The 24216-nt window shown below is 41.9% G+C and overlaps 1 protein-coding gene across 6 annotated transcripts in view; it reads left to right on the top strand.

Annotated features, from left to right (window-relative positions):
- SERGEF (secretion regulating guanine nucleotide exchange factor) overlaps window positions 1-24216 on the top strand; it is a 225000-nt gene that overhangs the window by 136077 nt on the left and 64707 nt on the right. The window contains exon 11 of one of the 6 annotated variants that reach the window (XM_055355969.2): window positions 3533-3619. The exons of the other annotated variants lie outside the window; for them this stretch is intronic. Within the exon in view, the coding sequence (XP_055211944.1) occupies window positions 3533-3600 (68 nt within the window). The 3' untranslated portion in view covers window positions 3601-3619. The remainder of the gene's footprint in view (window positions 1-3532; window positions 3620-24216) is intronic. 6 annotated transcript variants of the gene reach the window in all.

The following is a 24216-nucleotide window of genomic DNA, read 5'->3' as shown; positions in this document are numbered from 1 at the left end:
TCACAGCACCTAAAGCAGTGTGTGGCTCTTAGCAGAGACTCACACATTCTTTTCTGAATTGAGCTGGACTGGCTCAGCTGCCTGGGGTGGCAGTAGTTTGAAGCACTACTTTGCAGGCCCAAACATGATGTACAAAGAGGCAGAACCAAGGACAGCAGAGGAGGTGGGGAGTAACAGGGACTGGAGTTAGAGAAGGAGCTAGAAAATGTAACAGCAAACCTGCATGCTTTGCAGCAGGACCAGATACTTTATACCGGAACTGCTTCGGCCTGGGTGTAATTAAGACAAGCTAATCAAAAGAGTCAAAGGCGGTGCCTAGGACATTGCTGCTACTGCTGTCACTGGACTGGGAGAGGCTGGCTTCCCCTGGGACCAACATAAACAAGAAGATTGCAGGGAATCTAAATTTGTGAAAGCACAAAATCCAGATGAAGGAATGGGTCAGAGCTAGCAAAGCAGCAGGCTACGCTGACGTAGGCAGCCTGGGGCTGTAGAAGGAGCAAAAGACTCTGCAGGCAGACAGCCTTGGTTCAAACTGGCTCCATCTCTGTGTGAGCGTCCATATTCTTCTCATCTTTGTAATGGGGGTAATCATTCCACCTTTCAGGATTATTGTGATTAGGTGAGATAATTTATGTGAAATGGCTGGCAGATATAAATTCCTTTGGTTTCTCTTTTCTCTTGGTTGGGTAGCGGGAGGGGAGAAATACTTGTTAGTGTAACTGTTCTAGTGAAATATTTCTTTGTTGGAAGAGAAACAATGACATTCTGGAAAGATGTGTCCAGTGTTACCTGTGTGGAGGCCATCAGAGGCAGTGGGAGAATAGGGCATGCTGGCAAGCACTTGAGGACAGACCTGTTATTTTCCATTTTATCACCAGTGCCTGGGACCTGGCTCACAGACTGCTGAATGAATGGTTTCAGAGTCAGGAAAAGTGAGTGCAGGCACAGAGCTCTGCACATATGTACCTGCCTGGCGGCCAGGAGCAAGAGGCTCTCCATCACTGGAGGAATGAGGCCCTCAGTGGGTGCTCTGCAGGGTGCAGGCTTTGAAACAGGAAGCTACGAGAAGCTGCCTGTTAGTCCTAGCAGGAGGCTAGCAAGAGGGAGACAAGTTGCAGGTGAAGAAGAGTTCCTGCCAGCTTAAAGCCATGTTTCTCATGGGGTTCAGCTCCTCCCCTCAATCCTACTGCCTTTGCCTGCTTTAGAGGGATTTCCCTGCCTTCAGTTTCATTCCCTGAACTCTAGCCCTTCAGTGCCTGGTGCTGTGTCCCACATGTAAAAGGCACAAAATAGTTATAGACTAGACTAGAAGAGAACATAAAGCAGCCAAACTTTGCCCAAGGGTAGAAGCAACCTTAATGTCTAATGAACATGTGACAGATGAATCAACTTGGAAAGGGAGGTGAAACAGAGAATGGTGAAAAGACATGATTGAGAACCTAGTCTGTCTTAGGTTAATGGACACAACTCCTCAAAGTATATTTGTTGTATCTGCTTTGTAGAGATGAAACAGACTCAGAAGTTAAATGGGTTAAACAGGTTGTAGAGATAAGTGGCAGTGTTACCTGAGCAATGGGCTCACTGCCCAGCGCACATAGAAGCGAATACTGTGACACTGGCTTTGAGAAAAGAAAGTTTATTGTGAGTCAATTGACAAGGAGACAGAGAGGCAATGCTCAAATCCATCTCCCCGATCTGGGAGTGGGTCAAGCTTTTATGGCATTTTAAACTAATCCCAGGTGATGCCAGTGCAGCTGGTCAGCCAGGCTGGTGATGCTAACAATTAGGCTGCTAAAGCTTTTCTCCTGAGCATGCCAGGTAACTTTGGCTCTGCACTACCTGTAACTTAAGCAGTGATTACTTGGTTTGAATTGGTCCTACGGTTACAGCAATAAATAGTAGAGCTGTCTGCCTGACTTCCAAAACTGCTCCTCTATTCTGTCATTTCCAGTGGCCTGAAGTAGTATGGGTAGTAGTTAAGAAGAGCTCAGGCACTGGGGACAGATTGCCTGGATCCAGATTCTGTCTTCTCCACTTACAAGCTGTGTAACCTGTACAAGTGGCTTACCTTCTCTATGTCTTGATCACCTCATGTGGGATATAATATTATTGACTTCATAGGGTTGTTAGGTAAAGTGCTAAGAACAATGCCTAACACAAAAGTAAAGACTCAATAAATGTTAGCTGCTATTATTATTATTCTATATTAAGACCTCAAGGAAGGAAGTAATTATAAGCCTGAGGCCAGGGTAGGAATCTCAGGAGCTAGAGAAGGAAGTGTCTTTCCCAGCCTGGATATCAGGGTCCACGGCAAGATCTCAGCATAGCCGCAGGATGGATTTGTAAACTGGAGCCTGGGGTTCCCACTGGGGAATCTGCACATCCAAGCAGCCCTGGAAACAGTCCTAGCCCAGATTTGTTCAAGGACAGGATTCTGCTATTCGTTGTCCCAGACAGGGACTCAGGCCCTGCATGTTCCAGCCTGAAGCAAGCCCCATGGAAGCCACATTTCAGTTTCTTGAGAAGATGGAAATTTTACTCTGCTGCTTTATGTGTTTCTGGGTTTCTTTGTTTCCCTTCTTTTGAAATTTGGTTTAGTTACTTCCTTAGTTTTCCAGTTAAGTTTCTCTTGACATGTTTTGTGTTTGCCACCAGGTGCCCCCATGACTAGACAGAATGGTGAAGTGGTATGAGTTCCTGCTTTAGACTAAGGAAGAACTGTTAGAGCTGAGCATAGAGAGACTCAGGTGACAATCAGAAAAGAGAGCTGAGGCCATTGACCATGGCTGGCTTGGGCATTCTCTACCTATATGCCTTGTACAATCACTCTGCCTCACCAAGCCTGATTCCTCATTTGTAAAATCGACATCATGATACCCACTCCCAGAAGTTGTTCTTCCCAATGGCATAGGTATGTCAAGTACATGCTCAGTACCTGCCATGTCATAGGTGCTCCGCAGGTGTTGTCCACTTGGCTGCTTCACTAATTCACTTTCTTCCTTTCCACCTAGGATTTCTTTCCACATCTGACAAAGCTCACTGGCTAACTCCCATTTGTGGGCATAGACTGAGGTGAACTGAGGGCATGTGGCCATCACTTGCTGAGAAGACCCCTGCCTTTCAGAGGCTGGGTCCCCAGATCCAGCTCTGTTTTCAGGCCCCTCACCTCTGTGTCTGGATGAATTGGCTCCAGCTGTTGTGCTTCCACCAGGAGCAGCTTATTTTGGCTTGAATTGGCAATTTGTTTGCCTTCTTCCTGATGTGCAGTTGTTTTGTCTTCCCTTCCTGCGGAGAAAAAAGAGCTGACTGCGTTTCCTCTCTCCCTGCTCCACACAGACCCTTGGAAGGATTTTATTGGTGGCCCTTTCCTGGAGCACTCAGGCTTGCCAGACAGGCATTGTTAAAGGGTTGGTTATTGGCAGGAAAGTGTGATGCCTCCTCCTCCTCCTCCTCCTCCTCCAAGCAGAGCCAGTTCTTTTACTAAATTGGAGCTATAATATATGCATGGATTTTTTTTTTCATTTCACAGATGATTTTCAACTGTTGAACCATTGTACCTTTATAATATGTATGGCAGAACATCTAACCTTGGCATGAAACCATCAAGCAATTTCATGTAAGAATTTAATAGGAAAATAGAGAAATAACTCTTTTTTTGGCACTGGATATTCCTCTGAGTGGTGATATCTCCAAACCCTAGGGCCTTGTAGAGAGCTTAGAGGCAGATACAAACTTGTATGTTTCTATGCACAATGAGATAGGCAGAATGTAAATGCTTTACCTACCTCATCCCATTTAATCCTCACAGCAAATTGATGAGCTGGTACTCTGGTTAATCCCATCTTCTAGGTAAGGGAAAATGAAGCTGAAGGTGAGCAGTTTACTCCGCCCAGGTCACACAAGTAGGAAGAATTTGTGTGTTAGGTCTTTTACCCACACCTCTAATTTCAGAGCCTGTGGACCGATGCTGCCTTCCTGCAGACTGGTGACAGTCTGGCCTGTTTTTAAAGCCACCAGATAGGAGTACTTCATCTTTTTGTTTCAGTATTTAAGATGAAAAATTCCCTTCCATGCTATCCCCCTCTCTCTAGCTCCCCAAAACCCTTCTACCACATGTGCAGGTAATGCCTGTTACTAGTTTCTTCTGTATCCTTCTAGTGTCCTTTTACATATGTAAGTGAATACTAAGATATGTTTTTATCCTTCCTTTTACATAAATGGTAGCATACTATACTAATTTCTCAGTGCCTGATTTTTCTCAACAATTTTTCTGGGAGATCTTTCCATATCAGTATAAAAGCTGTCCTAGTTCTTTTTTTTACAGTTACATAATATTCCAAAGTTCCTATGTATCTTGATTTATTTAACTAGTGACCTGTTCATGGACATTTATGTAATTTCTAGTCTTTTGTTATTATAAGCAACGCTATAGTGAATGACCTTCTATGTATGTTATTTCATGTGTAGGAGAGTATAGTTATAAGTTCCTAGAAGTGAAATTACTGTGTCAAAGTATAAATGTATTTGTAATTTTGCAATGTACTTCAAAATTGGCCTCCATAGGGGCTATGCCATTTTTCACTTCCACTAGCAAGGTATAAGGGTGCTTGTTTATTGCAGCCTCCTTAATAAGATATATTAAGAAACTCTTGGATTTTTGCTAGTCTGATAGGTAAGCAACTACTCAGGGTAGTTTTTGTTTATCTTTTTAAGTTGAAGTATAACGTATATAATATAGTAAAGTTCACAAATCTTAAGGGTTCAGATGATGAATTTTTACATATGTATGTACTTAAGAAAACACCATCCAGAGCAAGATATAGAACATTTCCAGCACCCTGGAAGACTAGTTCATGCTCCATCTCTGTCTATAACCCACCCCCAGAGGTAACCGTTCTTCTGACTTCTGTCTGCAAAGATGCCTTTGTTTGAACTTCACGTGAATGGTGTTTGGCTTCTTTTGTTCAACACATTGTGTCTGTAAGAGTCATTCATGTTGTGTGTAGCAGTAATTTTGTAATGCTTGGTAATATTCTACTGTATAAATATACCACAACTTATTTAACCATTTAACTGTTGAACATTTGGGTTGTTTCTAGTTTGGGGATGCTACGTACATTCTTATACACGCCTTTTGATAGACATGTGCATTTGTTTCTCTTGGGCGCATGATTAAGACTAGGAATTCTAGTTCATATTTAGTATTAGTAAATACTGCGCAACAGTGTTTAAAGTAGTTGCACCAATTTACACCCCCACCAGCAATATGAGAGTTCCATTTGTGCTATACTCTCGCCAGATATTTTCAATCTTATAGATTTAGGCAATTCTGTTGAGTGTGCAGTATGGAATCTCACTGATTTTAATTTGCATTTCTCTCATAACTAATGATGTGGAGTACCTTTTTACATGCTTATAGGCCATTTGGGTGGCTTCTTTTGTCAAATCCAAAGACTTAAGTCCGAAGACTTTAAGTCTTTGCCCATTGTTTTAAGTTGGGTTTTGTCTATGTTTTTCTTAGTGATTTGCAGGCATCCCTTATATCTTGTAGATTCCAGTCCTTTGTTGAATATGTATATTGCAAACATCTTCTCCCAAGCAGTGGCTTACTCTTTTTTTTTTTTTTTTTTTTTGAGATGGAGTCTCGCTCTGTCACCCAGGCCGGAGTGCAGTGGCACGGTCTCGGCTCACTGCAAGCTCCGCCTCCTGGGTTCACGCCATTCTCCTGCCTCAGCCTCCCGAGTAGCTGGGACTACAGGCGCCTGCCACCACACCCGGCTAATTTTTTGTATTTTTTAGTAGACACGGGGTTTCACCATGTTAGCCAGGTTGGTCTCTATCTCCTGACCTCGTGTGGCTTACTCTTTTACTCTCTTAATCGTGTCTTTTGATGAATAGTTATTTATTTTAATGAAGTCCAGTTTATTGACCATTCCTTTAATGGTTTGAGGTGTTTGTGCCCTACTTAAGACATTTTTACCCATTCCAAGATCATGAAAGTATTCTTATGTCTTCTTTGTGAAGCTTTATTATTTTGCCTTTTATATTTAGGCCTAAAATCCATCTCAAGTTAGTTTTTTTAAACATTTAGAACCATTTATTGAAACGTTCATTTTTTACCATTGAATTGTGGAGGTACCTTTGTTATAAATCAAGAGACTGCATATATGTGTTGATGTGCTTTTAGATTCTTTTTTATTAGTTTGTTTTTCCGTTCGTATGCTAGTATCACACTAGCTTGATTATTGTAGCTTTATAATAAATCTTGATATCTAGCATTATAAGCCCTCCTACTTTGTTCTTTTTTAAGATTATTGTGGCCTTTTTAATCTGTCTAATTTTAGTTATTATAAATGAAGGTTGAGCATCTTTTTATATGTTCAAGAACTATTTGTATTTTCTCTTTTATGAGGAGTTTTTCATTCACACCCGTATTAGTTTTGTTCATTGTTGCTATAACAAATTACCATAAAATTAACGGCTTAAAACAAGGCAAATGTATTATCTTCAAGTTTGAGGTCAGAAATCTAAGATGGGTCTCACTTGGCTAAAATCAAGCTGTTGGCAGCCTTCATTCCTTCCTGGAAGTTCCATTTTCTTGCCCTTTCTAGCTACTAAAGGCTACCTATATTCCTTGACTTATGACCTCTTCCATCTTCAAAGCCAGCCATAGCTTTTCAAGTCTTTCTCCTACTGCATCACTCTGACACTGACTCTTCTGCCTCCCTTTTCTACATTTAAGGACCTTTCTGATTACATCATCCCTGCCTGGATAATCCAGCATAATCTCCCTGTATTAGTACATTTTCATACTGCTGTAGATAACTGCCCAAGACTGGATAATTTATAAAGGAAAGAGGTTTAATTGACTCACAGTTCAGTGTGGCTGAGGAGGCGTCAGGAAACTTACAATCATGGTGGAAGGTGAAGGGGAAGCAAGGCACCTTCTTCACAAGGTGGCAGGAAGGAGAAGTGCCAAATGAAGTGGGGAAGAGCCCCTTATAAAACCATCAGATCTCATGAGAATTTACTCACTATCACAAGAACAGCATGGGGGAAACTGCCCGCCTGATTCAATTACCTCCACCTGATCTCTCCCTTGACATGTGGGGATTATGGGTATTACAATTCAAGATGAGATTTTGGGTGGGGACACAGCTAAACCATATCACTCCCTGTCTTAATATCAGCTAATTAGCAACCTTAATTTTATCTGATAACTCAGTTCCCCTTGCCATGTAACAAAACATATTCATAGGCTCTAGGAATTAGGACATGGACATCTTTAGGAGGCCATTATTTTTTCTACCTCAATATCCTTTGCCTTGCTATAGAGTCTGAATGTTTGTGTCTTTCAAAAAATTTTATGTTGATATTTATTCCCTAACGTGATAGCATTAAGAGGTGGGGTGTTTGGGAGGTGATTAGGTCATGAGGGCTCTACCCTCAAGAATGGGGTTAGTACCCTTATAAAAGAGGTCCAAGGGAGCTTGTTCACCCCTTTTGCCATGTGAGGACATTTAAAAGGTGCCATCTAAAAGGAATAGGCCCTCACTATATACCATCAGATCAGCTGGTACCTTGATCTTGGACTTCTCAGCCTCCAGAACTTGTATTATTTATACATTTTCCAGTCTAAGGTATTTTGTTATAGCAGCCCAGAAGGACTAAGACAGCCTTTTATATTGTCAGTCTTTTTCTAATAAATGTCTAGGTGTTCTTTACATATTAGGGAGATTAGGCATTGTTCTGTGATTTGAATTGCAAATGTATTTTCCCAGCTTTTTATCTTTTGTTTTTGATGTTTTTGTTTATTTTGTCTGTAATATTTTGCCATGCAACCTTTTATTTTACTATAGATTATATGTATCAGTCTTTTCCTGTATGGCTTTTGGATTTTGAGTCAGGGAATGCTTCTCTACTCCAGAGTATAATGGTCTTTCTTTATATTTTATTCTAGTATGGTCATGCATTGCCTAAAAATCAGGATACGTGGCCAGGGTCAGTCGCTCACACCTGTAATCCCAGCACTTTGGGAAGTCAAGGCGGGCTGATCACTTAAGGCCAGGAGTTTGAGACCAGCCTGGTCAACATGGCTGATATGGTTTGGCTGTGTCCCTACCCAAATCTCATATTGAATTCCCATGTGTTGTGGGGAGTGACCTTGTGGGAGGTAATTGAATCATGGGAGCAGGTCTTTCTCATGCTGTTCTCATGATAGTGAATAAGTCTCACGAGATCTGATGGTTTTAAAAAAGGGAGTTTCCCTGCACAAGCTCTCTCTTTGCCTGCCACCATCCATGTAAGATGTGACTTTCTCCTCCTTGCTTTCTGCCATGATTGTGAGGCCTCCCCCGCCATGTGGAACTGTAAGTCCATTAAATCTCTTTATTTCATAAATTGCCCAGTCTCAGGTATGTCTTTATTAGCAGCATTGAAAATGGACTAATACAGTAAATTGATACCAGGAGTAGGGTGCTGCTGAAAAGATACCCGAAAATGTGGATGCGACTTTGGAACTGGGTAACAGACAGAGGTTGGAACAGTCTGGAGGGATCAGAAGAAGACAGGAAAATGTGGGAAAGTTTGGAGCCCCCTAGAGACTTGTTGAGTGACTTTGATCAAAGTACTGATAATGATATGGACAATGGAATCCAGACTCAGGTGGTCTAAGATGGAGATGAGGAACTTGTTGGGAACTGGAGTAAAGGTGATCCTTGTTGTGTTTTAACAAAGAGACTGGTGGCATTTTGCCTCTGCCCTAGAGATTTGTGGAACTTTGAACTTGAGAGAAATGATTTAGGGTATGTGGTGGAAGAAATTTCTAAGCAGCAAAGCATTCAAGAGGTGACTTGGGCACTGTTAAAGGCGTTCAGTTTTAAAAGGGAAACAGAGCATAAAGTTTTAGAAAATTTACAGCCTGATGATGTGATAGAAAAGAAAATCCCATTTTTCTAAAGAGAAATTCAAGCCAGTTGCAGAAATTTGCTTAAGTAACAAGGAGCCAAATGTTAATCCCCAAGACAATAGGGAAAATGTCTCCAGGGCATGTCAGGGGTCTTGATGGCAGCCCCTCTTATCACAGACCCAGAGGCCTAGAAGGAAAAGATGGTTTTCTGGGCTGGGTCCAGGGTGCCCCTACTGTGTGCAGCCTAGGGACTTGGTGCCCTGTGTCCCAGCCACTCCAGTTGTGGCTGAAAGGGGCCAATGTAGAGCCCTGGCCGTGGCTTCAGTGGGTACAAGCCTCAAGCCTTGGCAGCTTCCACATGGTGTCAAGCCTGCGAGTGCACAGAAGTCAAGAATTGGGGTTTGGGAACCTCTGCCTAGATTTCAGAAGATGTATGGAAATTCCTGGATGCCCAGACAAAATTTTGCTACAGTGGTGGGGCCTTCATGGAGAACTTCTGCTAGAGCAGTGTGGAAGGGAAATGTGGGGTCAGAGCCCCGACACAGACTCCCTACTGGGGCACTGCCTAGTGGAGCGGTGAGAAGAGGGCCACTATCCTCCAGGCCCCAGAATGGTAGATCCACTGACAGCTGTGCACCTGCAAAAGCCACAGACACTCAGTGCCAACCCATGAAAGCAGCTAGGAAGGAGGCTGTACCCTGCAAAACCACAGGGGCAGAGCTGCCCAAGACCATGGGAACCCACCTCTTAACATCAGCATGACCTGGCTGTGAGACATGGAGGCAATGGAGATCATTTTGGAACTTTAAGATTTGACTACTCTACTGGATTTTGGACTTGCATGGGGCCTGTGGCCCCTTTGTTTTGGCCAATTTCTCCCATTTTGAATGGCTATATATACCCAAAGCCTGTACCCCCATTGTATCTAAGAAGCAACTAACTTACTTTTGATTTTACAGTCTCATAGGCAGAAGGGACTTGCCTTGTCTCATATGAGACTTTGGACTGTGGACTTTTGAGTTAATGCTGAAATGAGTTAAGACTTTAGGGCACTGTTAAGAAAACATGATTGGTTTTGAAATGTGAGGACATGAGATTTAGGAGGGGCCAGGGGCAGAATGATATGGTTTGGCTGTGTCCCAGATCTCATCTTGAATTCCCACGTGTTGTAGGAGAGACACAGTGGGAGGTAATGGAATCACGGAGGCAGGTCTTTCCTGTGCTGCTCTTGTGATAGTGAATAAGTCTCACGAGATCTGATGGTTTTAAAAAGGGGAGTTTCTCTGCACAAGCTCTCTCTTTGCCTGCCACCATCAGTGTAAGATGTGACTTGCTTCTCCTTGTCTTCTGCCACGATTGTGAGGCCTCCCCAACCACATTTAACTGTTAAGTCCATTAAATCTCTTTCTTTTATAAATTACCCAGTCTTGGGTTGTCTTTATTAACAGTGTTAAAACAGACTAATAAAATGGGGAAACCGCGTCTCTACTAAAAATACAAAACAATTAGCTGGGCTTAGTGGCACATGCCTGTAATCCCAGTTACTCGGGAGGCTGAGGCACAAGAATTGTTTGAACCAGGGAGGCGGAGGTTGTAGCGAGCCAAGATCCTGCCACTGGACTCCAGCCTGGGTGACAGAGCAAGACTCCCTCTCTCTCAAAAAGGGGGGATATGTTTTGAGAAATGTGTCATTAGATGATTTTGTCATAAGAAATATAAAGTGTACTCAACAAACCTAGATGGTATAGCCTAGTACACACCTAGGCTATGTGGTTTAGCCTGTTGCTCCTGGGCTATAAACCTGGACAGCATGTTACTGTGCTGAATACTGTAGGCAATTGTAACACAATGGCTGATCAGTTATCTGAAAACTATTTATGGAATTCTTTGGCTGCCTTCCTGAGTCCTGTTGCTACCAGAGCAGCCCTAAGGCATTACCCAAAATTGCACAGCTGGTCAGTAGCAGAGCTGGGACTAGCTTGTGCTATTCAGAAGGAGATGGTGCCTGGTTCTCAAGGGGCTTTCTCAAGTGGTTGCTTGAGCTGTTTGCCAGACAGGGAGACAGCAGCTAAAGGCAGAGCAACAGTTTTTTAGTTCTCTTGGTTACCAGTGCTCTGTCCCAGGTCTTGCCTTTCTCAGGCAAAATATGGTACAAAAGATTAAAGATGATACATCTGTATACGGCACTTACTATAAATGGAGCTTTCAGGACTGAAAGTTGTTCTGGGTGAGTCAGTGAGTGAGTGATGAGTAAATATGAAGGCCCAGGACATTATTATATACTACTGTAGCCTTTATAAACACTATACACTTAGGCTGTAAATACTGTGCACTTAGGCTACACTAAATTACACAAAAAAATCTCTTTCTTCAAACGTAAATTAACCATAGCTTACTATAACATGTTGCTTTATGAACTTTAAAAAACTTTTTTACTCTTGTAATAACACAGCTTAAAACACATTGTACACAGTACAAAAATATTTTTAATATATTTTATAAGCTATTTTCTATTTCTTAAATTATTATTATTATTTTGCTTTTTAAACTTTTTTGTTTAAAACACAAAGACACACATTAGCTCAGGCCTGTACGGGGTCAGGATTATCAATATCACTGTCTTTCACCTCCACATCTTGTCTCACTGGAAGGTCTTCAGAGGCATGTATGGAGCCATCATCTCCAATGGTAACAATGCCTTCTTCTGGAATATCTCCTGAAGGACCTGCCTTTTAGGAGGTATTTTTACAGTTAACTTACAAAAAAAATAAGTAGAAGGAATACACTCTAAAATAACAATAAAAAGTATAGTATAGTAAATACACAAACCAGTAACATAGTCATTTATTTATCAAGTATTATTACATACTGTACATAATTGTATGTGCTAGACTTTTATATGACTAGAAGCACAGTAGGTTTGTTTACACCAGCATAATCACAAACATGTGAGTAATGTGTTGTGTTACAACATTATCACAGCTACTATGGCAGTAGGCAATAGGAATTTCTTCAGCTCCCTTATAATCTTATGGCACTACCATTGTATATATGGTCCAGTTGTTGACCGAAACTTGGTGATGTTTCGGTCAACAAAATAGCATGACTATATTTTTATGGTTTTATTTTTGGCATCTAAATCTTCGATCCATTTGGAATTTATCCTGGTATAAGTCAGGTGTGCATTCAGCCTCACAATTTTTTAAATGGCTGATCAGTTATCTCAAAACTGTTTATTGAATTCTTTGGCTGCCTTCCTGGGTCCTGTTGCTACGAGAGCAGTCCTAAGGCATTACCCAAAATTGCACAGCTGGTCAGTAGCAGAGCTGGAACTAGCACTGAAGTCTAGCTTGTGCTATTCAGAAGGAGATGGTGCCTGGTTCTCAAGGGGCTTTCTCAAGTGGTTGCCTGAGCTGTTTGCCAGACGGAGACAGCAGCTAAAGGCAGAGCAACAGTTTTTTAGCTCTCTTGGTTACCAGTGCTCTGTCCCAGATCTTGCCTTTCTCAGCCCTGGAACTGATATATTCGTTGCCACTACCACACCTGGCTGCTTGGGGCACCATATTTTCCTCTCCAACAGGCCAGAAACTTGATAAACCTTTTACATTTAAGAAAGATGTTTCACAATAAATACAGAGATTTTTTTTTACAGAATCTTGCTTGTTGCTCAAGTAATATTTCTGTTAAGTCATACATTTTCAAGGCATAGCTTCAAATCCCAAGATGTAACTTTTTACCTCTCAATCAAGGTGGATTTTTCACTGTTCCTAAAGAAGCGACGTTTATATCACTCCACAGGAGTCATTCTATATGACACCACAGGTGAGGGTGCCAGGCTGTTGAGGAGGCTCCCATACTTGCTAAATTACTCTTTCATGCTGGTCATTTTAGGCACAAGGTTGACCACCTGTTTAGCACAATGCTCTGGTCCTTTTTAGGGTTGCTTACAGTAGTAGAAACTGCATTTGTGACCCACTGCACTTGTTTACAGTTACTCAAGAGGCTTGAGGCCTTGCGAAAGTAAATCTAATGTGAACTCAAAGAGGAAAATACAAAAAATTAGAGCAAGTTAGAGACAGCCTTCCACTGTGCACCATAACTAGAGTTATGGTGATAACTCTCTGTGTTATCCTAGGCAGTTACTCTCCTTCTCTGGGCCTCTAGAATCTCCATCTGGGAAATGTGGGAGCTGGACTAGACAATTTCTAGAGTCTTCTGCAACTCTCAAAGTCTGTCTTCGTGTCCACAAACTGTGTTGAACATCTTCATAGACTCAGACCACCTATACTTTCCTTGCATGCAATAGGTGCTTCACGTGTTTGTTAAATACTCAATGAACATTATATGCAATATTTTCTCATTCTCTGCTTTCAGCTTACTAGTGGCTGATGATGTGCCATGTAGTGTTATGGATGCTGTGGAGGAATACAACATTCATGGAATTCACATTCATGGAACTCACATTTAGTGGGAAAGAGAGCTATGGGAATTAAATTTGGCCATACTTTGGACTTAAATACTGAATGAATGAATGAATGAATGAATGAATGAATACAAAGCAGACCATGATAAGAACTAGGAGAAAGAATGAAGAGGTAAGAATGATTGATTTTGGAAATCCTTGTGGAAGAAGTGGCTCCTGAGTGGAGGAAGGGTAAAGAGCAGCATTCTGTGCTGAGGGATAAGCATGAGCAAAGGGAAAGAAGGCTCTAAAGTGTGAATGGTTGAGGGACAAGTGGTCAGCCAGCAAAACAGCTTAGGACCAGGTCTCCAACAGCATGCTGAAGGGCATTGACTTTATTGTTTAGACAGTGTAGAACTATCGTGAGTTATTTAGGAAGATTCTTCAGAAGTTGACAATTATAGCAGATAAAACTTTTTTTTCGTTAAAGGATAATACCTTTTTACAGAGTAAAACTGAAGTGATGTAGGTAAGTACAAAGTGCTGACACTATTCTGAACATTTTGCATATATCATCTCACTTAGTTATCACCATGCAGGTAGAAAGTAGATAGAAATTGTCCCCGTTTTTCAGATGAGAACTCAAAGAAGTAGAGCCCAGAATTCAAACTAAGGTCTGCTGACTGCAAGGTCTGCACTTGCCGCTTCTTGTGCTGCTCCCTGCAGAGGTTTGACTTAGGTTAATTAGCATATCAAGCAGCATAAACTGAACTTTTAATATGCATGTGGCTTTGGAAGACAGGAAAAAGCAACAGCAGAGCTAGCATTACTGATGGTACTTGTTTGTAGGGGCAGAGACCAGCCCCCATCCTTTTGTCTATCTACCAGAGCATAGCAACTAGGGGACAACCACATGTGACATTGGGCAGCTTTGACAATGGCCAAGCAGTCCAGCCCATGAGCCTGCTCTGTCCTTCCTTAGACAGGCACTAGCTTCCTGAGCCTGGGCAGCACCATTGTATCTGCAAAACTCAGACTCACAGTATTGCCTCTCCGCATCCACAGGCCTCAGCTTATGCTAGTGCCCCTCTGTATCACCTGTCCTATGACTGCTGTCCCTGCTGCCTCTTGCCTCTGGAATCCTCTGTTCCTCCTTGGTGCACCTAAAGCCCTTAAATGTAGATCAGCTATGACTATTCATTCACTGTGCTGTCCCTGGGCAGTGCTTTAGCAACATTCGGTTTGCCTATTTGTCCATTCATGAATTCATTTATTAAGAAGCTATACCATGCAATAGGAAGAGTACTGGGACAGAATACCTGAGTACTAGACAAGCTGCTGACACCTTGGGCAGGCCACTTTCCTTCTGCAGGCCTCCTTTTCGTTATGGATAAAATAGGGGAATTGAGTAAGATAATCTTTGAGGTCTCTACTAGCTCTCTCACTTTGAGGCTGTTTTGTTTAGCTGTAAATTCACACCTTCATCCTAACATGGGGTTAGGGAATGCTTCTTAGAAGAGATGATCCTTGAAATGGGTCTTAACGGATGGGTATAAAGAAGAGAAAGGTATTCCAGGGAATATGATCAACATGAACAAAAGTATGGAGAAGGCATGGCAAACTGGGGGAAATGAGGGCCTCTGGAGGGGAGCAGAGCAGTGGGAGACAAGGCTACAGTGATGGCTACGTTCAGGTCATAAAAGCTTTAATGTCAGGCTAAGGAACTAGAACTTCATCCTGTGGGGTAAAGGTGCAGGAAAGGTTTTAAAGCAGAGAAATGACTTGATTTGATCTATTTTTAGAAGCTAGTACTGTTCAACAGAGAAACCTGGGAGGAATGGCAGTGGTTTTAATCTTGTGGCTTTGTAAGATATTAATTTGGTAAGTTTTTGCTTTTTAGTGAGACAAGGTGCTACCGACCTATTGGATGGGGGATGTCATGATTTACAGTCTGACTGTGGCTCTAGAATCCCCATCAGACTCCTTGATCCAGATTCTGCCCCATTCTAGTTGCAACTCCAGGCCTAGGCCAAAGCCAGCCCTTTTTTCTTCCCATGACAACCAAGCCAAACAGCTGACTTAGGAAGCTCCACAGTGTAGCCCTTGCGGCACACATGCATGTGTCAGTAGGTCCTCATGTGTGCTCACTGCTTCATAGTGTATCAGGCTCTTTGACTCACCAACTCCTTTCATTCTTACAGTAACTCTGAAGTTCTCAGAGAAAGTGCAGTCCCTGCTGTACAGTGGGGAAATGGAATCTCAGAAGGATTGCATGATTTGCCCCAAGCAGCATAATGTAGTGTAAGGGGCATGAGGCCTTGGAGTTGTTAAGTCATGGGTTCCATTTCCAGCTCTGCTGCTTAATATCTTAATATCTGACCATGGGTAAGATTGCCACCCTCTCTAAACTGTGGGTTTCTCATCCTTAAAGACTGAGATAATAATAGCTTCTGTATGTGTGTATCATTGGAGCGAATTATGTGGTTTATGGAAAAGCTCTTGGCACAGAGTAGGTGCTCAGAATGTCTGTTTCTGTTTCCTCTGACTCACTTCAGTGCTCTTTCTGGTGTTTCGCCTTGCTTCCCATATGGCCCTCTTTGTCATCTCTCTTGCTCCTCTATTCTTAAGTCAATGCCACAGACATGCATTACTGGAAATGTTCTTCCTGGGTACACAATATGAAGCTAAGCCTTGTGGATGAAGTGAGGGGACATAGGAAATGGCCCTTTCCCTCACTGCTTGCTACCTGATTATTGTGGGTGTTAGGGTGGAGAGGGTTTAGCCTTCACTCTTGAAACAAAGCTGAGGTGATCTGACCATCTCATGTTGATCCCTTCTTCCTCCTCAGGGAACTTACTGTATGCCAAGTGCCGGACTCAACTCTTACACTGTCTCACTAAGCTCTTACACACTGTTACATCCACTGTGTGTGTATCTTACATACGCTTCTGTATTCTTAACATGTAACCCTGTTCTACAGATGAGGAAAATGAGGCTCAGAAAAGCTAAACATATTAAGATCTTAAACTCATATTTGATGAAACCAGGATTTGAGCTAGGTTATCTGATTCTGGAGCATGCACTCTTAAATTAGATTGCCTTTTGTTTATTACAAAATAGTGTATGTACATACTTTAAAAATTTTTTAAATATTAAAAGGCTTAGTAATGGCAATTTCTGCCTCATCTTTTCCCACTCTTTTGTCCAATTTCTGGAGCCAACCATTTTGAATTATTTTGGGGTGTCTATCTCTATATTTCTAAACTAAATGTCTAAGGTATCAATTTTAAAATAAATTTTATCTGTTGCTTTCTTATAAATAACAATTTAATTATCTTATACCACCACCTTCATTTCCTTCCCTCCATCCTCACCTGTAGTTAAGTCATTAGTCTATTATTATGAGTAGTGCAAATACTGTTCTCACTGCTAAGCCAAGTAATATATCATGATATGGTTCCTATGCTATACTTTTCTTTTCCTGGAGTTAAACTTGCCTGTTTATTTTCCCCTTCCTTTAACTGACTTTCTATATACCAATTACTAATTGTTCCCAAATGCCTCCAAAACATCTATAAAACACCTCTTACACGCTTTGCAACATGGTCAAAGACATCAACCCTTTCAGCAGTCTCCCCACCCCCACTTTCACCACATGCCACTCTGGGGTTCAGCCTTTCTGTTCCACTCTGAAATGGTTACTCTAGGCCTGCACCGTGGTTACCTGATGACTTCTCTATACCATTTCCCTGTGTTAAATCCCTGTTCCCTATCTTCCTTCTTCTTTAGATTAGTCTCATTTTGGTGGGGCACAGGACTCAGTACCTTCCCCAGAAAAGAGGAGTTGAAGATAAATTTTTTGATTCTTTGAAATTCTGAAAATATACTTACTCTATTTTCACACTTGATTGACACTTTCACTGTTTGTAGAAATCTAGGTTGGCAATTTTTTTCATTCTGACTTTTGCATGCATTTCCCATTGTCCTCTAGCATCTAATGTTACTATTGAGAAGTCTGCTGCTTTTTCTAATTCCTGTTTCTTTGTACATTGCCATTTTTTTTTCCTTGAAATTCTTAGGAACTTCTCTATACTTCAGTGTTTTGAAATTTTATGATGACATGCCTTGGTATGTATCTTCTTTATTCATTGTTCTGGTATTTATTGAGCCTTCTCAGTCCAGAGGCTTAGGCCTGCCAGTTCTGGGAAATCTTTCTTGAAATTGTTTTACAATTTTTTCCTTATTTTTCTTTGTTCTGTCTTTCAGGGACTTCTATTGAATGTATATAGAATTTCCTGACTCCTAATTTTCTTATCTTTTCTTTCCTCTTGGGCATGTTTTTACTTTTCTTACCACTTTGTGAGAAAATTTTTTGACTTGATCTTCCAACTTTTCTAATGGAACTTTTATTCAGCTATTATTTTTAATTTCTAAGGTTCTTTCTTATTTTTAATCCTTTAAAATAGTTTTCTGTTCTTGTTTATATTGCCATATCATCTATCATTTTTCTATGGATATTAATTATAGAGTTTAAAAAAATGTTTTCTTTTCTTCTCTGCCTTGACTCTGTTTTTTTCCAATTTTTAATTTTCTATTTCTTTGTTTTGGGTTCTGTCTTTCACACTGGAGACTGTGCTTTATGTTTTTTGTTTGCCCTGTAGATGCATTATCCACCTTTTTTCACACTCTATATATCCCTAGGGAGGATGGCCTCTCTATGGCCTGCGTCAACTGGCCCTCTGGCTTCTGGTTGGGTTCAGCTAATGAGAAGAACGGCAGATCTCAGGACTGAAAAACAATGAGGTCAGGGTATTTATTCTCCTAGCTTCTCCCTGCTTACCTGCCATGGCTGCATCCCTCTATCAGGGATTCCAGTCTGGTGTCCCTCTCCTTAACTTCACCCTCTCCAATTCACCCTTTCCAAGGGTAACCACTCCTTTCCCTTACTTCTTCAGGCTTAGAGGTGGTAGAGCTCTAGTTTTATCTAGTAGTCCTGGAATATAAACATTGTCCATACCTCTGTAAATGGTTCCTTTATTAAACTTTCACCTGCTGTCCAGTTTGATGTGGTCTTCTGCTGAGATTCTAACTGATACAGAGGTTTTCCTAATCTGATGATCTTTAGCTGGCTGTTTATATTGAAAAGAGTTACTACATGAGACTCTGTGGGCATGGGGAGGATGCACTGGCTGCTGACTTCCTTGTAAGATGTTTGGACTGATGAGTTGGGGAAGCTTTTCCATTGGTAAACTTCCAGAGATCAATATTTATGAACTTTTCCCCTAATCTTCTGTCTTGGGGTGTATATGCTTAGTTGTTGACTTTCTGGAGCAGGATGCCGGAAGGGGGCTGGGGGGAGTCCCATCATCCTTTAGATAGACTGTCACTTACTCACTTAACCCATTTGTTTCATTCTGATCCTCACTCCCACCCTCTGATGACTCTTTTTCCGGGTCCAGGGCTGCCCTGGGTCAGTTTCGCCAGATAATAAATGTGTGGTGTTCGTTAGGTATAGCAAGAGATAGGTTGCCTAGTTATGTGTGTTGGGGAGAATCTGGGCATCTAACTACCCCCCATAAATATACTTTCAGGCAACCCCTCTGATTTCAGCCCTATCCTTACCCGACTTTCAAAGACACTTGGTGCTTCTCAGTCCTGAGGCTTTTCATTGTCTTCCAAGACAAAATTTGTTTCCTTCTCACTGTTCCCTGCAGCAGGCACAGGGTTTCAGCCTCCTCCACTCTGCATAATCAGTTACCTCCTTCATCTGTGGTATTCATCTGAAATGTGTTGAACTATCTTGTTTCTTCTTCTATTCCTCTTTTCTTGGTGGATTCATACTTTCTTTTTTCCTTTACAGTTGGCTTAAGAGGGTTTTGGAAGGAAATAGAGATAAAGGTGTGGGCTCAATCTATCCCGATTAATGGAAGTTCCTACTGCTCTTTGTAGGCCACAGCTGAAAAGGATAGAGAAAGTGGTCCCACAGTGGCCCTGAGAATGTGAGGCAGGCTGGAAGTTGTGTGACTGCATAGTATGACAGAAGGGAAGCCACTCAAAGCTGAAGCCTTGGCACCGTGGCCTTTGTATTTGTGAGTTTTGTGAGTCTGTTCATTTTATTCGGGCAGCACCTCTGAGATGAATACTTCTTGTGAAGGAAATTTACTAAGATCAGTTGGGAACTTACTTGAAGAAGTTTTCACCCAATGGCATTACATAGCAAGAAGGGGGAAAAATATGGGGAGCTCTTAGACAGATGCTTTTAAAAATTTTAATTTTGCCAAATGGAGAGGGTAGCCAAAGAAGATTTATATGCTTCTACTCTGGGAGGGACTGCTTTTCAGAGCGGGGAGAAGCAAAATCTTAGCTGATCTAATGTAAGAAGAGCCCTGGGGTCATAGAACCACAGACTTTCATGGTGGAGGGGACTTTAGAAACAGCCTAATCTTTACAGAAGAGGAAATTAAGGCCTAAGTTTGGAAGTGATTTGCCCTAAGTCACACGGCAAGTTATGGGCTATGTCCAGAACAGTCACCCACAAGTCCTAACTTCAGCTGGCACATTACACCCCTATGGAGATAGAACGTCGGCAACTTTAGAGGTGAGCTCCAAAGGTCCCACCTTTGTCACTGTGACCTAGCAGTCCATGGCCTCAGGAGCCCTTGACTTGGCTTGTTTCTGGGTATTTTCTGCTACTCACCCATACTGGAGATATTATATTCTCCATTTCCCTAGGCTGCATAGGTTTGTACCAAACCAGTGCTATGCCAAATTGTAGACCTGTTTAGACGTGTTTCCTTTCGTTTCATTATTTTTGGGGGCTCTGCCAAGGCTCACCATATGAACTCAAATGTGATTTAAGAAACAAAAAAAGATAATGACTTCAATAGCTTGGCTTTTTAGGAAAGTTAAGGGGGAAGAAGAGTCCAGGAAGCCAACACACTGTGTGACCAACTGTCAAATATTTATTGAACCATAATAACAGTAATAGTTGACATTATTGATCTACGTGTGGTTTTACCCATTTTACATACATTATTAATTGATTCTTTACATCAACAGTAAGGTAGGTACTATTATTATACCTGTTTCACAGATGGGGAAACTACGGCAGAGAGGGTAACTTGCTCAAGGAGGAGAACCTTGTCCTGGGTACTCTGCAGCTTAAGGACTTGGGTATCTAAAGACACAGGTTCATAATTAGCAATATTCTCTCAAATTATTCAGTAACAGATTGTTAAGAGCTGCAAAGGGGTCTCTTTTGGCTGCCAAAAGGCTCCAGCTGCAGCCTGTCTCCATGAAGGCATAGAAGGGGAACATTTCACTTTTTCTGAAAACTGAGAATTTATATACACAAAGGATGATGAATTCAGGATCTAAAGGGTGGAATATGAAAAGAAGTCAACAAAGTAATGTGTAATTGGGAATCAATATAAGAGAGGGCCTAGTGGTAGAAATGGTAAGTCTTGGGTATTGACTGAGTCAGCTTGCACTAGGGAGGCCAGAGCACAGGGGAGCCAGCCATGGGCAGCAGAGATATTGACAGAGGGTAAAGGATGAGCTTGTTTGTTATATTGCCTTTAAATTGTCAGTGGGATAGGCAGTGGGGTAGTCTGAAGACATTCCTATAGAAGAGGCCTAGAGAGGAAATTTGTGGGTTAGGGGTGGGGATGTGGTTTTCAGTATCTTGCATTACAGGACCACATCTGTGCCCACACTGCAGAATAACCTTTGTCCATTCTAGAGAGAGCCTGCAAAGTACAGATGACCATGGTATACTTGGGAATGTTGGGTTTATAGAATTAAAGTGGGTTGGTGCTGGAAAGGATCTCAGAAGCCAACTGTTCCCAATCTTCATCTGTAAGTGAAATATTCAAGTCTTAGAAGGGGCAGTGATATGTTTCAGTTGTGAGCCAGCCAGAGGACCTGCCCAGGCAGACTAAGAAAGCAGATCTCCCACCACTCAGCCCAGGCCCCTTTGCTTCAAATCGTGTCTCAGAGGGAGAACAGTAGTTCCCCTTATCTGCAGTTTCACTTTCTACAGTTTCTGTTACCTGCAGTCAGCCACAGTCCGAAAATACTCAATGGAAAATTCCAGAAATAATGCAAAAGTTTCACATTTTGAGTAGCATGATGAAATCTCATGCCATGTCACTCCATCCCACCCAGAACATGAATCATCTCTTTGTCCAGTGTGTCCATGATGTATATACTATCCGCCTGTTACTGTATAGGAAAAAACAGCAAATATATATAGTTTGGTACTATCTGAGATTTCAGGCATCCCTTGGGGGTCTTGGAACATGTCCCCTGAAGATAAGGGGGCACTACTGTATTTAAAACTGTGACAGTTTCCAACTCCAGTACTGACTGTCCCCTAGTGAAGATGTCTTTTTAATCTGGCTCCTTAAACTGTCCAGGTACCTTTGTTAATCTTCAATTTTAAAATGAAATTTAAATTACCTTAAGTAATTTACTCGCCCTCCAAGGGCTCCAACTGCACATCTATAAAATAAAGATAATACTCTGGCTCTCCTACTCCCCCGCTTTACTTTATATAGACCTTCTGAGGTTGTAACAAGTACAAGTATGGTTGGAAAAGAAAGATAATAATTTTGTATAAAAAGTAAGAATATTATAGTTTTAATAGTTTCATTATAATTTTCAAATGAAGTTGATGTGATTTTGAGAGGGACACTAAGTCCATGAAAGAAACTCAGCTCTGCTCCTTCCTAGCAATGCAACGTTGAGTGAATTATAACCTCCTTGAGCCTCAGTTTCCCTATGTAGATAAAGAATGAAAATGCTCAGAGCAACTATGACAGTTAGACGGGATAATATATATAAAGGACTGAGCTTAGTGCCTGATGCTTGACAGAAGCAGTAAATGCAGATTTCTATAGCTCCACATCCTTACCAGAACTTAGCATGATCCAGTTATCAATTTTTACCTGTCAAAGGTGAGAAACAAAATGTTATTCTACTAAAATAAGAATTTAGTTTTAGTTTCAAAGACAGAGTGTGTCAGTCCAGGTTCAACTAGAGAAACAGACCCAGAAGGGGATGCAAAATAAGATATTTTGGTGAGGAAATGGCTTGTACAACTGTGGAGACTGGCTAGCAAGCTTGAAATCCACAGGGCAAACTGTCAGGAAGGACAGGCAGTGGCAGCAGAAATAGGAAGTAGGGAAGAGATTTGAAAGCCAGTGCTAGTCAGTAATTAAGTGGCCTAATATGAAAAGGATTGAGAAAGGAAGGGGAAGAATGGGCAGGATCAGGGATGTGGTACCCTATTCTCCTTGGTAGACTGGGTAGATATGTCATCATTGAGAAGAGAGATGCCTGGAGAGAGGAAAGAATAGGCTTTGGGCAAGGTAATGAATTTATTTTTTAGCATAGCTGAGTGTAAGATGCCTGTGGAACAACAGGCATCTTACCCAAACAGGACTACTTGGTAGAAGGTTGGAATGAAAACTTTCAGCTCTGTAGAGAAGTCGGGGAGTTGGTTCTGTAGAGAAAGCTTAATGAAGCAGAGCTACTTAATTACAGTTTTTTTCTTTATGTATATGTACACACAGTGTTTCTGCTAAGTGGCCCTGCTATAGGGTATGGTGTTGTGATAGCTTTAATAATGTTATGTAAGTGTCACTATTCTGTGATTATTTTTGCTGCTGCAATAATTTGGCCCAGGGCAAAGACTGCTTTCCTGGTCCTTTTTTTTGTTTGTTTGTTTTTGTTTTTTGAGATGGTGTCTCGCTCTGTCCCCCAGGCTGGAGTGCAGTGGTGTGATCTTGGCTCACTGCAACCTCTGCCTCCCGATTTCAAGCGATTCCCCTGCCTCAGCTTCAGCCTCCCGAGTAGCTGGGACTACAGGTGTGCGCCACTGTGCCTGGCTAAATTGTGTGTGTGTGTATGTTTTTTTTGTTTTTGTTTTAGTAGGGACAGGTTTTGCCATGTTGGCCAGGCTTCTCAAACTCCTAACCTCAGGTGATCCACCTGCCTCGGCCTCACAAAGTGCTGGAATTACAGGCGTGAGCCACCGTGCCCAGCCTCCTGGTCCCTTTTTATAGGGACGAACTCACCTTAGTAGACTTTCCAGATTCCAAGAAGCTATTGCAAAGGTTGAGTCCTCAATAGGAACTCCATACGTGGATACATGGGAAGGCTCTGTCTCCCTGAGGAAAAACCAGATGGAGTTGTCCATTTCTGCAGAGTGACCTGAAAGCACATAGCACCACGTATGATTAATGACTTTGTGTAGCAGCTCACTGCCCCAGTAAACAAGGCCAGCCCAGTCACGTTGCCTGGGAAGAAGCACTGTGTGCTCTTCCTCAACCCTAGACCTCGTCTTAACAGGTCTACAGATAACAGATGGGGGTGTGGTGCCTTGGGAAATACAGGAGCAAGGGGAAGGAGAAGAAATGAACATTCACTTAACATTTCTCATGTGCCAAGCAGTGTGTTGGGCACGTTCATGATGATAATGATGAAAACAGTGACAGCTAACACTTACTGATTGTTTGCCTTGGTGCCAAGCACTGTTCATGTATGGTATTTTTTTTTCTATTTAGTCATCACAACCACCATATGAAGTGGGTACTATTGTTTGCTATGTTTTACAAGTGAGGAAATCAGGGGAGAGATTAAATGAGTTGCCTAGGGTCATACAATTATGTAGTAGTATATATCTAAGGTGGGACTTGAAAAATGTTCTTGAGCTCACAGTTCCAGACTCCGTGCTACTACTCTCTGATACTGTCGCAGCCACTTTCCCCTCCCTGGTCCTGTCATGCAGAGGGGCAAGACTACAGAGTTCTTTCTCTGATAGTTCTCATGGATTTCTGTCTTCACTTTATTGGGTGAGTGGCTTATGGGAAGCACTGAGCGAGAATTAGGAGACCTGGGT

Source organism: Gorilla gorilla, chromosome 9, assembly GCF_029281585.2.
Source record: "Gorilla gorilla gorilla isolate KB3781 chromosome 9, NHGRI_mGorGor1-v2.1_pri, whole genome shotgun sequence".
NCBI classification, from domain to species: domain Eukaryota; kingdom Metazoa; phylum Chordata; class Mammalia; order Primates; family Hominidae; genus Gorilla; species Gorilla gorilla.
This window is presented reverse-complemented; position numbering and strand designations above follow the sequence as displayed.